Genomic DNA, 13626 nt, shown 5'->3' with positions numbered 1-13626 from the left:
GGGCAGCCGTGGGCACCAGCAGAGCACTTCCCACCTCTCTGAACCAAGCCCACACACCCGTGGTTTTTGCTACCAGCTCTTTTGCAGAGGCTGGCAGGCTGCAGCACCGCGCTGAGCAGCTGTGGTCATCTCCTGGTGCTGTTGTGCAACATCAGCTTTCCACTCCCCCCTCTCCTGCTGCTTTTCCCCCTAGGCTGAAGAAAACACGCGGTCAGTTTTTCCCCTCCTTTGAAGCCAGTCCAAGGCTTCTGTTCTGGTCTTAAATATGTACACAGATTCTGTGTGCCTTTTCCAGTTTCTTGACATCATTTTCGGGGCAGGGTTGTTAAAAATTACATGTGTTCTCCCCTGTCTCAGGCTCGCGGTGCTGCAGCGTGGGTTATATCACTGCTCCCCGTCGGTGTGCACAGAGCCCCTTCGCACCGCAGGGCAGGGCGAGCTCTCGTGGTGCACTGCTGCTGAGCTGAGAGCAGTCACTCTGAACACTCACTTTGACCAGCGGAAAGATTCTGGAATTATTTAAGAGGTCGCTTGTGCAGACGGAAAATAAAGTCAGTCAAGAAGTGTCAGTGTGTTTCAGGATGGGTAAATCGTATCAAACCCACTCTAATGGTCTCTGACAGGGTAAAAAGGCTAATGAATAACCGTCTCTCCAGAGACAGCCCAGAGCTGAGGAGCTCCTGGAAGCAGGATCGCACCATTAGTAACATGCAAACAAGCAGGAAATTCCAATTACTTAACAGCAATGCCCATGACAGAAGAAATATTTGAAGTAAAAAAGAGACAGACCTTTGCTGTCCTGTATATATGTATATATATTCCAAGGAACAAGCTAGGAAAATAACTGCCTACGTATAAAAATGGTAAAAGGGTTACAAAAGGCTGAAAATTGTTCTCAAAACCAGCTATTAGTGGTCTTCTGGCAAAGCGAGGGGACTTCTCAAATGAGGTGCTTCAGGAGTCTGATTTAGCCTATATTTTAATTTTCATTTCTGGAAGCAGAATACACCAAGTACTCTTACAGCCTCGTGGTTATCTGCGCAGTCCTGGGAGGAACTGCAGGAATCTGCTTAGACAGGCTCAGAATTCATTTGGTATCGATAAACCGGACAAATGCTCTTGTACCAACAAGGTGCAATTAAGTAAAGCAAGAGCCGGGCAAAGAAGGATTGTAGGAGGAAGAAATCGAATAAATATGTGAAGAAGATCAAGACAACACGACTCAAGGATGATAGGGCAAATCACAAACTGAATATAAAGGTATTTTTGCTAAGCAAGTCAGATCTCATTTCCTGACAAATTTTATGTAAAGCACAAAATAATATTCTGTTCTGTCAGTTTAGCACAATCTCAGTTGCAATACTGTTAAAAATACATGTTACCAGAGTTAACAAAAAAAAAAAAATATGAAGGGAAATGGGACACATTCCAGAACACACCAAGAATAATAATTTTTAGAAAAATAAGAGCTGCAAGGAAAGGCTGTTCATTTCATCTGGAAATGCACTTAGGAGATAAGAGTCCTCCAGTATGCAAAAGAATGGATAGTGGGGAGGTGGCAACCCATTGTTTTTTCACTTCAGTCTCTTAGGAGAAGCTTTTCAAATGGAAACCCAGAGAACAGGCTAAATGCTAAAACCTCCAATAAAGAAGAATCTAAAGCATGAGAAAGCCTGCCAGGATGTTTGAATGTCCTGTCTTAGCACACCAAAAATGAGAATAGAAAGGTGATGTTTAGGACGCTCTCACCCTCAGTTATTGTTTCCACAGGAAGGACCTGTGCTCCTTGCAGGCTTTTACATCACATTTGTTCAGTGCTCAACCCAAGCTATCCTGTATAAATACATAATTCTCCCCAAAACTTACCACACACACACTTTCTGCAGAACATGCTGCTAGCATTTGTGTATGTTCTGTGAGTCACAGCTGAAGGTGTTGGATGCTGAGCTCTGACTCCCTGCGGAGCTCCAGCAGAAGCCCTGCTGCAGCCACTCTCCTGACAGGTGGCTTCAGAGACCTGGTTACACACTTCCAGCCTGCCTCAGGTGTGTTCAGAGAGGATTTCTAATAATGATGATGCTTACAGTATTAAATCAGAAGTGTTACAACTCCCTAAACCAATTACTCCAATGCAATTCCCTTTATTAACTGAATTTTTTAATTTCATCAAGCCTACTTGAGTGTTTTGCTGAGGTGTTCTACTTCAAAAACTTATCTGGCATTGGTTATATTCTTACCATTTAATTCTACAGTACTTGATCCCTTGTCAGGCTAACAGAGACTCAGGTAAGACTTTTCGCTTTCTGAGTATCAATTAAACCTAAACGCTCATTGAAGGTCCCATGAACTTCTGCAGTAACCAAAAATTATTGGAACAGAGGAAACATTCCCCTCAACCAACTCCTGTAAGACTTAAGTGCAATTTAAGCTTTTTCCTCTAATAGATGTTATTTACTCCTGAGTTACTAACAAACTAGAAACCATTTCACCACTCATCCAGGTTGCCTGTTTCTTTCTCCACAGACAACTACAAGTACTTAGGGGATTTTTTTTAACTTTGTACTTTATTTTTTTGCCTTCATTTCACCACTAACTAGGAGATTCTTTGATACTGTTTCCTTCCTTAACAAAGGACTGGTGGCTAGTTAAGACATGTAGCACATTCTTCTTGTTTAACTGCCATTTTCCACCAGTGCTTCTCTTCCTCATTCTTTTCACTCAGTCCTCTGCAGCTTTGGAAAGCCAGCAAGAACCGACTCTCGCTGGGCCTGCTCTCTGCCAGGCCCCAAGGACGGGTCAGTAACCAATGTGCCTGCAGCCACAGCATGGCACAAAGCAGGGCCATGAGGCCTGTTAAAGAGAGAAAAATCTCTCCCATTTGCAGAGGCTGTGAAGAGAGCAGTGCCTGGGAGCCCGTGCCCTGTCCTGCTCCCCCGGCAGAGCCCAGCCGGGCTGCACTGACCTGCGGGCCTCTTGGTCAGGTTGAGGCAGTCGGCGTGGTACACTTTGGGGCAGCCTGGCTTCTTACAAGAAACCAGCTGCCCTCCGTCCCCGCAGCTGAAGCACTCGTCCTCCCGTTCCTTCATCACCTCCGCCTGCGACCTGCGCTTCATCTGCGGCCGTCTCTTCATCTTCTTGGACTTCTCCTCGGTGAGGGTGGGCTGGCTCTGCGGGTGAGACAACGCGTTAACACAGCCCCCGACATCCTTCCTCTTCCTGATACAGCACAGAAAACTGCCAGCCCTGTGACTGCCCCGCGGGATGCGATCAAACATCCCACTGCCCGCTACACCTGAGCACATAAAGTACCTCTATGGTGGTTCTTAGTGTTTGGCAACCAATTCATTCGAGTAAATCGAATGAATTGGTTGAATGAATTCTCATTTTTGAGGAAAGAGTCCTGAAGCCCCACACCAAAGCCTGGCTCAACATGCAGTGTGTGCAATTAGCAGCAGCAGGGCGAGGAGACAAGGCCTGCCTGGTGCCATGGGGTCGTGCCACCTCTCACAGATGCCTCAGTCAAAGCAGTTGGGTCTGTCTCCCCATGACCCTGTCCCTCACAGGAACCTCTCCCCAGGCCTTCCTGGACTTTTAGTGTTTCTCACCCCCATCGTCATTTTCAGCCTGAGTTTATTTGTGATCAGTTTCAACCTGTTCTCATGTGAACACTGTTCTCTTCCCACAGATGTCACTCTCCCTCCCTGAAGTAACCACCAGGCTTCTCCCTCCTGTTCACAAGCCATCACTTTCAGTCTTCACCCCCTATCTTCCTAATGGCTTTCTTCTGCCTCTCTCAAGTTCATTTCTCCTGAACAGAAGTTACAGAACTACAGACACTGCTCTGGGTGATGTCTCCCAGGGCCACGTACAGTGCCATGAATACCTCTTGGTGTTACAGAGCACCCTGACTGCATTTCCTTGTTCACAGCTGCATCGCTACAGCAGCTCACAGTCATGGGCTGAACACCACCGCGGCTCCTTCTCCACCACATTACTTCCACTGATGACCTTACTGTAGCTTTGTTTCTATTACCCTCCAGGTATACTCTGGAGCACTGAATCACTGAATTTCAGCCCATTTCCAGTACTTTGCAATTGCCCAACTGTCTCCATGCTGATGGCACCAGACACCTTTGTGTTATCAGTACACTTAAGTTCCCTTGCTTCCAGCATCTGTCTTACAGGCAGTAATGGAATAACCACAATCGGTCCCAAGATTGGCATCTAAACGGCCTAAATGCTCTTTTCCCTAGCCTAAGGCTTCCTCTTTCAATGTCCCACAACCACACCCTTTCAAGCCAGGTCCTCCTAATCCCCTGCACTGATCCTCCCCAGGATAAGCCTCCCATTGTACCAAACACTCAGGTTCACGCAGATAATGACAGTATCAAAGAACTACCAATTTAGTTTATATAAACTGACACACGCTAAATTTTATCCCATTTTCCACCTATTCTTTATGTCCAAACGCGTGTTCTGCATGTAGAACATCTCTGCATGCTGAGACGGAGCTTGTGAGGTGGTTTTTGCGTGCCTTTATTCTGCATAAACATTAGGCACTATTTTTGTCATCCTTCTCTCAAGATAAAACCAACGTCTTTTTAAAAGCTTTGTCTCCAGAGCTACAATTTAAGAATTCTGCAGGACTATCCAGTAGCCCTGTCATGAGGGTGTTACATACCTTGATGTTTGCTTCCCCTTCACATACAGGTATTTCTGATTTCATACCATCATTTCCACTAACAGTAGGGACAGGTCAGGCCTTTCTTATCATTGTAAATGCAGGTAATGAAATCACCCAGTTGACTGAAATCAAATCAGTCTGACGGCCATACCTAAACTATCTCACCTATTCTCACCACCTAGCACTTAATTACAAGGAGAACAAAGAAAACATTTCACAGTTAATTTGAATATCTAAGCAATTCTAGCATTTCTGACTTTTCTACTGCAGTACATCAGACTCCAGAGCTTTCTTCTGAATTCCTAGTTAAAAAGGTCACTTTTAAGAGTTAACTTGAGTATATAATCATTGAAGTTTTGTCTTGCTGTATCTTCAGGAATCTTGAAAAATGCATCTTTTGTTGCATGAATTAGACTAAAAAATACCACCAAGGTACTGTTTGCTTGGGCTTTGTTTCCTAGCCCACCTCATCAAGATGAAATCACCTCAGTCACCACAATGGAACATTAATGCCAATTTAAGGGCACCTTTCTCTGATTTCCATCATGCAACCTGTAACTTCAGGGCAAAAATGACAGTAGTCGAGCCATGTATAACACAGGAGCAGCACAAAAGAAATTGAACTTTAAATCACAACCAAAAAAGAACTAAACACACCAGATGTATAATTCAACTCATCTGTCAACCTCTGAAGACATCATTTTTTCATAAGTTAATTTGTCTGCAGAACTAAGCTCTCTGGGAAATTCGCAAACCTACCCTATATATTGGCAGGGCTTAACAACCATTCCGCTGGAGCTTTTAACCCTTAACTGTGGGTAAGCTGCCGGTATCGACATGCCAGAGCAGAAGGATTACAGACTGATTTGGTGAAGCTCTTGAAACAAACCAACAGCTGAGACAGATTTAGCTGGTGACAGCTGGGAACTGGGCCAAATGCTTCTGTTATTTCCTTTTCCCAGTGAGAACCAGCTCGCAAAAAGGTATCGGAAATCAATTCCTGTTACTGCGACACTGCAGTTACAAAACACAGCTCTCCGAAGTCAGTGAGTTCTCAAATGTAGTGATTTTTCTACTACTGACGTGTCAAATGTATTATTCCTGTCTGATATGTACACTTGAATCACTTAAACAAGAGAATGGAAAATCTGGGAACTTGCTCATTGCATTCTAATTAAAGATAGTGATGCAGAAGCCTTCTAGCTCTAAAGGAACTTGGAGCTAAAGGAATGTGAGTTTGCTGGCCTCCCATGCGTTCTCACAATTTACTCAGGTCTTCATGTAGGGAAATGGGCTGAGCAGAGGTTTCCTGGTCGTCCAACAGAACTCTTTCCCGTGTCTATCTTTTGCTGCTCTAGCATGACTGAAATTGCCATGATAACGAGCAGAAAATTCTGAAAGAACACTTTTATTTACTCTTTGGTTGGAGCACTTCTTCAGTGAATTCAGACCCCAGATCTGCACTCCCAGAACAGTAATTTGAATATTCATCTCAATTCAAGCAGTGTTCTCACAACCATGCTGAAAGTGGACTACCCTTCCCAAAATCTCTGCAACAAATGCACCACATCCACGCAAAAAGGTCATTTGGAAGAACAAAAGCTTAAGGGAGGCATCATACCTTTGGCCGCACTCCTAGGAAGCCACTGCAATTTGGAGCACCACATTTGCAAACTGTCTTTCCATTTCCCAAACATTCCAGATTGTAGTTGAAAGTCAGCTCAGTCCCTGGCACAAAAGCAGATTAAAACCCAAAGAAGTTGTAACAAACTCTGTGGCAGAATGCCTTATTGCTACTGCTGGAGTAAAAGCACTTTTGAAATAAAACAACACAAATGACTGTCCCAACTACAGAAGGGTACCAAATACTCTTCTCCACATCGATTTGTGTGAATTGAGAATTATGTGTAACCTCACTCTCCTCCAATATCCTACAGCCAAAAAGGGCATTCTGTCCCATACTTTAGGATGCTTAGTTCCATTTCGTGGTCCTATAAATTAAATCTATGAACCTCCATTTATAGCATGGATGTTTATGTTCCACAATGCCAGTGCTGATGTTGTAGCTGATGTGAAATTAGAGAAATTAAGTGTGGAAACAGAAAAATTAAGCATCTCCCCAAGTGAGCTACACACCCTCCTCTCCCCTCCTTTCCTTACAGAAAGGTTCCCAAGCTTTTAACTGCAGGTACTGACAGAATGGGGTTCCTTACCAGCTTTGATATTTACAATTGCGAAGAGCCCAACCCGAGTATCACCATTCACACACCATTTCTGAGTCTCACAGTTTGGCTGGCAGCAGTGGTTCATGAACCGAGCGTAATTGCCCTTTGGGCCAGCGTCAATGATTCGATCCTGGAATTGCAAAAAAGCACGTTTAATAACTGCCTCAGCCCACTCAAGCCATTGCAGCAGAGGTACCAGTGTGCCAATGAAGTCTTTTTCAGTAGTGACAAGCGCAACACCCAAGACATCTGGTCTCTGGACATCAGGACATCTTGCAAAGCACCTGAGTATGCAAACAGGTTTTAACCAAGTGTTAAGTGCAGGTGGCAGTCGCTCTGTTGCCTGGACAATCAACAGATGGCTGATCAGTTTCCACACTGATGTCTCTGATCAGACCTGGCAGAACATGCAGCGATACAGACTCCTGCCCAATATCATCATCATCTTATAAGGGGCACAGCCTCCTGAACAGCCATGAAAGCACTACCACTGCTTGCTGGGAAGTTAGCACTCTCTGTAATGTCAGGGCTGAATAAACACCAAGGAAGCTGGTTCATACTTTGCTCCTGATCTTAAGATCCAATCTGAAACTTCTCCACGGCACACTATGGCCAATCTTTCAGTCTTCACTTCCACAAGTGGAAATGCAGACCAGCTCATCAGTGTCTCTCAGCACCTTTTTACTTGCTGGAGAAGAGTACTATCATGCCTACCTTGCAATCATTTTACTTCTGGCTAGGCTTCTGACAAGAGAAGTTCCTTCCACATACCTTATCCAGTGTCAACATGTAGAAATTGGTGATGTCATGCTCCTGAGCATAGCGGATTCGGGCTCGGCACTCCTCTTCATCAATTAGCTCCCCAACATACTCATTAACAAATTCACCCTGCCACAGAGAAAACAGGCTGATAAGATATGACAAATTCCCTCTGAGATGGAGGGACATCCATCTTTGTGCTAAAACTTAGTTCCTGTTTCCTTTCTGGAATTTTTTTCCATAATCTTCCTCTGTGCTTTGTAGTCGGTTTGACCTATGGTTTCAATAAGAGCCCTGCATTACAAATCCATTTTACACACAGAAACAAGTGACTTGAAATAAATTAAATAAAGCAACAACCATAGACAGAGTTAACACTCAGGGACAGCATGAAGTAAATCACAAGCTTAGTTATTTTCTGCAAAGCTCAAGGCACTGCGTAACTGCGTTCCAGCTGGAACAACATCCTTTGGGGGACCAACCACTCAGAACGAAACACCCAGGGCACCTGCTCCTGCAGTAAATCTGTGGTGTTCACCTGCACTAAGTACTACAGAGCCCATTACAGGGAACCTCAGCTCTGCTCCATTGGTGCCAACAGGTGCCTCCATTAAATAATTGAGCTTTGCTGTTTCCAGACCGTCTGTTAAAAGTGAAATATAAGGTGCATGAAATGGCAAAGAGACCCTCTAACCTACATCACAGCAGGCAGCAAAGCCTGAACAGGATAGACTTGCATTTTTCCCACAGATATCAAGCCTTCCCCAACCACCTGTTATCTCTTCTACTCCTTTTTCAAACATTCCTCTCCTACTATGCTGTCCATGGCCCTCTGTGTCACTTCACTCTTTCTTAGCTTTGGGGTTCTCTTTGCTGGAAAGCTCTTCCTTCTTCATTCAGCATGGATGCGTGTACACAGAATAATTACTCTCGGGATTTAAAATATGCATACAAGTACTCCAACTGCCTGCAGATACTACTCCCTGCAATAATTATAGCCATCTCTAAGACATTACTCTTTTGTAAGTGCCAAGATTTGGTCTCAGTTTGTGATACAAGACTTATACTAGAAGAGCCTCGCTATTCAAGAACTGGGGGCATGGGTGCAATCACTGTTCCCCATCCGAAAATTCTGAGTAGTTTTTAGGTCAGCATTCTGGTATATTCATAACATCTACCATCCTTACTGACAGATTATGCAATCATCTTTCTTATCCTGTGGGAAATTAACATGAAACATTTTCTTAGTTAGCTGAGCCAAAACATGCTTGTAGGATAGTAAAAAATTAATCCATTTCTTTCCTGAACAGCATTTTATAACAACAAAGTCTTTCAAATTACAGAAGACCATTTTTCAAATCCATTAAAACTGACACTGAGTGAGACAGAGGTGGCAAGAGAAAGCTGCACGCAGAAGCAGAGCACGTACCTTTCTGATGTCTGTTTTGGCTTGCAAGCCCCAGCCTCGTGCCAGCGTGCGGAAAATTTGTACCTCGGGATACTGCCGCTTGGAGAAGCACTGGTTCTGACAACGCTCCCCTGCGGGGCAGACCAGGGGGTGGCACTCGTAGAGCAACATGCGATTGATGCATTCAGAGTCCAGGCCGCAGGGGTTTTCGTCCGTTGGCTTACAGTTGCACCGTGGTATCTCCGACAGGTCTGCAGTGAAGATCTGCACCTTACCCACCGGCCGGTTCACCTTGAATGCACAAGGAGGATGTTAGCTAATTAAGAACAGGCCATCACAACACACGCTTCTGTGCTCAACCTTTGCCCACAAGCCGACAGGCTGCAGTGCACCGAGGGGTAGGACACACACACAGGCACATATGTTTGTTTTTCTGTGCACACTACTTCAAGAAGTGAACGTTTAGAGGGAAGAGCTAAGGAGGATGCAGGTCCCCCATTAGCACCACCTGGTACCGTGTGTGTTCTGCATCCCCAGAGTGGGGAGAGGCTGCAAAATGTCCCCCTCCCATCATCGTTGTCACCAAATCCAGCCCAGATGTCCCAGCGCTCTAGCTGGGTACACAATATACCAGTGACCGACACCAAACACTTTCTGGGTGTAGCAGCACCTTCTCCAGTCTCTGAGTGTCAGGTCCTTCTCTGTATTTTGTTCTTATAGCCCTATTTTTTTTGAATCTGTTACCTTCAAGCTGTTCTGTGCTCTCAGCTGTCACTAGGAGAACCAGGCTGGCATGCCCGTGACAGAGTACAGTGGCTCTACCTACGCACCAGGCCACAAGCAGTTAGCTCCCTAACTTTCCTGCAGATGTAAATCAAAGAAAAAACAGACAAGGGTTGGGGTTGGAAGGCCCAAACAGGAGCTCAGAGTTAAGCCAAGGAGCTCTCTAAAACCGCTCCTGAAGGAAGCAGAGTGCAGCACCAGGTGGAGAAGCGACTGGCTTGTCTTTGGCACGAGCAGGGTCCTTTGGTTTTGGTTAAAGGCAGCGAACGCTGAAAGGCAGGCAACAGAGAGTCAGGACTTTGGAGACACACTGAAGAAAAGCTCCTTGCTGTTCTTTGCCCAGGCGAGCAACACCATCAGGTCCCTTTCCTCTCCCAGAATATGGAGATTGTTTAGCAAAACTATTCAGGCCCTCCCCCTCCCACACTTTCTCAAGTCCCACTCACACAGCAGTTTCTGCACTGGCAGCCTACCACAGGCAGGCCAAGCTCTTACCCTCTAATTTTAAAAGCAAACCTTGCAGAACCCCCAGATTAATCTCTTAACAGCGTCCCCCCTCCTCCTCCTACACTCTCTTTCTCCTAGTATTGCCTCCCATCTCTCACCTTGTCGCTTTTGTGTTCTCCTCTGCTGCTTCCCATCTCTTACTTAAACTGTTAGCTCACCACTTCAACAAAGAGTCACAAGATTAGGACTGTCCACCAGAGGGAAGACGGAAGAATACCAATTTGCTGCTCTAAACTACAAGTGTCTGAGCAAGATCAGCCCCTCAGCATGCACGCACAGCCAGCAGGCATGGCCCTAATCACCAAGGCTCTGTTGGTATGGAGCCAGCTCCAGAACAGGGCAAAATTCTTGGACTAGCCAGTCCTAATCCTGGTGTGGTGAAGGATCCCAACTGTATTTTGGGGGCAGTCTCTTGCACTAGCACTCCTTGGGATAGACCTTGAGGGGCTGAATTCCTTAGAAGGTCAAGCAAAGAAGCAGACACAGCCAGCTTTGTCCATTCCATCCTCAAGCCTTGGCAAGTTTTTGGAATTCTCGGGCCAAGTGTCTCCTTTGCTTTCACAGAAACAAACAGCTTGCACACAGACCTCCAAAGATCTACCACGGCTAGTGACTGTAACCATTATTAGTTCCATAAAAAGTGTATTTCAAAGGCTCAAGACATTTTCCAAAATTCCTTTGTTTTGCAGTCAGAGACAGGCTTAAAAATACCCAGAATGAGAAACTAATTTCCTTCACTGGAGGTGCCTGGCCCGTGCTGCTGCCACAGCATCCAGCTGTGTCCTTTACACTGCACAGCACACTCACGCAGTACATACCTGCCTGCCTCAAAAGTCTAGCTATAAACAAGAAGTACCAGCAATCAATTAAGCTTTCGTAGTTTGCCACATAAAAAAGGGAAGTAGCAGAAGGAAGCAATGAAAAAGAGGAACACAGTCCCTGAGTCACTAGGTTTCGGATCACTCTGGCCCACGCCCCAATCACATATACCTGCCTGGCCCTAGCTCTCCTCTCACACTGCCTCTATCCCGTAGGAATTCCTTGAAAAAATTGGTGCTCAACTTCTACATCAAAAAACAGCCCTAAACCTGGATGTCCCCAAAACGCAGTAAAAAGGATGATGTTCCAGCACATATCTGTTCTAGTGTTTCCGTTTAACCGATAAAGAGAAAACAAAAAGAACCAAAACCACCACCACCAAAAAAAAACCACCCCACAATAGCAGAGATGAAACAAAGATACTGTCACACTCCACTGCGGGTTACCACCCTCCCCTCTGCTCCACTGTACCCTGACCATCTCCTATCCCAAACCACCTTGGAGGCCCGCCTTGCCACCAGTACCACGCAGAATTTGAGCGTGCTGGATAGTACCAGCACTCTCCTTTAAGTCCCCAAGGAAGGGACACTGCTCTCACACCACACAGCTGCCACAGAACAGCACGGAGAGGGCCAGATCTGTTCCAGTAAAGCAGAGTACCTCTATCACTGCTGTTCAGCTTGCACACAGCTCTGCAGATACATGAATCGTTTCTGTGGATGGCTGAAGATGCCAAGGGGACAAAAGTAACCTTCAAATGTAGCCAGATGCCCAAACAGTAGAAATGTTTCTGTATACCTGGAAATCACCTGTACCGACAGCTCGGGACTTCTCTTCTGCACCTGCCCCCCCTCACTTGCCCTCACCTTGATGTGTTTGTAGGGAGGAGGTTTCTTGTCATTCTTTTTGTCTTCCTGAAGCTGTCTCAGTTCCTTCTGTGCCTTCAGTTCTTCAAATCTTACCGCAGCTTCGTGAAGAGCTATGTGAAATAACAGTGTGTGTTATGAGCAATTCCCCCTGCTCACACAGAGGAGGGCTGCCAGCATCCACCCAGCACACACAGCTCCCCAGGCAACACTCCCTGGCAGGATACTTTTAGAGGCAGAGGGTTGCAGGGGGAACAGGACAATGCAGCAGGGCAGTCACAGGAGTTACAGTGCCTGTGGATGAAGCAGCATCCAAGCCGTCAGCTAGCTTTGAGTGTTTTGGGGAAGAGCTGTCAGGCAGCTTCAATTCCTAACTCTCAAATGCACTTTTATACACAGATAGCGACTGGACTAGACACAGGGAAGCTGACAGAGCAACAGCTTGCTCAGAAAGAGGAGCTACATCAGAGCTAGAGAACATTCAAAATCCACACACCCTTGGGCCCTCTCTGTGAGATGAGACCCACAAAAGTTCTAGGCATACACAATGATAGATACAGCTCATTCTGCAAATTTAATTCAGCTTTAGCTCTAAAATGGTATTTTTCTTTGTTACAAGATGATCACTTCTCCAAACAGGAACGAAGAGGAACAGAACACAGACCTCCCCGGATGAAGACAAATTACCTTTCTTGTATATGCCATCCACGCCCTTCCCCATCTTGTCTTTGCTGCTGACGTCTCCTTCCATGTATGGGAACACACGAGCCTGGTGGGTCCACAGGTAATCCTTGGAGCCGAAGAACAGCACAGGGAACTCGCCAATGTCATGTTTCATTTTCTGGATGTTGACAGGAATTGTCCTGGGATGGCAAATCTCAGCTGGCCACCACCTACAACAGAGGGAAAGGCATCCAAAACCTCTGACTTCTCCACCTCCCATGGCCTCAGAAGCATGTCACTTCATAGAGACACGGGAAAAAAAACAAGGCTACCAGCAAGGCTCGGGGGAGAAGAGGCTACTAGAGGAAGAAGGCATGCACTTCAGCTGCTACATGCATGCAAAAAAGTCAGAGACTGCTGCACTGTACCCTGCAGAGACAAGCAGCTTTTCCCCTCAATCACCAGGATTACTGCATGAAGAGGGGATAGGGACAAGTCTGTTCTACCTTCACCTACCTGTAGCGCCCAACTTTCACCCAGACTACTTCCTTGTAGTGTGGCTTTTTGCCTGCCTTGCAATCGTTACAATACCAGCTTCCCTCTGGCATCTCAATGTTTAGACACTCACGGTGAAACGCAGCCGGGCACGACTCGCAGCATAAAAGGCTGCCCCCTGCGAAGAAAAGGAGGAGGAATTTATCAAAGTCACTGTGCAGAAGCCCTGGACTACACAATTCTAGACAGAAACTGCTGGAAGAAGGGCACGATGCTCTTCTGCAAACCCTTTTCAACAGCTCACGCCCTGCCTGTGCTGCACAAAGAACCCTTCTAAGGATCCTGAAAAAGTCCTAGCCTGAATTTGGACTTAAATTGGATTACATAGGAAGGCAGCCTGTTCTATGCAGTTCTCAC

The 13626-nt window shown here is 45.9% G+C and overlaps 1 protein-coding gene across 4 annotated transcripts in view; it reads right to left on the bottom strand.

The window, feature by feature from the left end:
* NSD1 (nuclear receptor binding SET domain protein 1) overlaps nucleotides 1-13626 on the bottom strand; it is a 60925-nt gene that overhangs the window by 9216 nt on the left and 38083 nt on the right. For all 4 annotated transcript variants that reach the window (XM_084536119.1, XM_084536118.1, XM_084536120.1 and 1 more), the window contains exons 15-22: nucleotides 13231-13387; nucleotides 12739-12944; nucleotides 12052-12164; nucleotides 9098-9367; nucleotides 7681-7797; nucleotides 6898-7039; nucleotides 6306-6412; nucleotides 2963-3167 (exon numbers count right to left, since the gene is read on the bottom strand). In XM_084536119.1, the coding sequence (XP_084392245.1) occupies nucleotides 2963-3167; nucleotides 6306-6412; nucleotides 6898-7039; nucleotides 7681-7797; nucleotides 9098-9367; nucleotides 12052-12164; nucleotides 12739-12944; nucleotides 13231-13387 (1317 nt within the window). The remainder of the gene's footprint in view (nucleotides 1-2962; nucleotides 3168-6305; nucleotides 6413-6897; nucleotides 7040-7680; nucleotides 7798-9097; nucleotides 9368-12051; nucleotides 12165-12738; nucleotides 12945-13230; nucleotides 13388-13626) is intronic.

This window comes from Aythya ferina, assembly GCF_964211825.1.
Source record: "Aythya ferina genome assembly, chromosome: 14".
In the NCBI taxonomy this organism is placed as follows: domain Eukaryota; kingdom Metazoa; phylum Chordata; class Aves; order Anseriformes; family Anatidae; genus Aythya; species Aythya ferina.
Note: the sequence above shows the minus strand (reverse complement) of the source record. Positions and strands in the feature narration are given on the sequence as shown.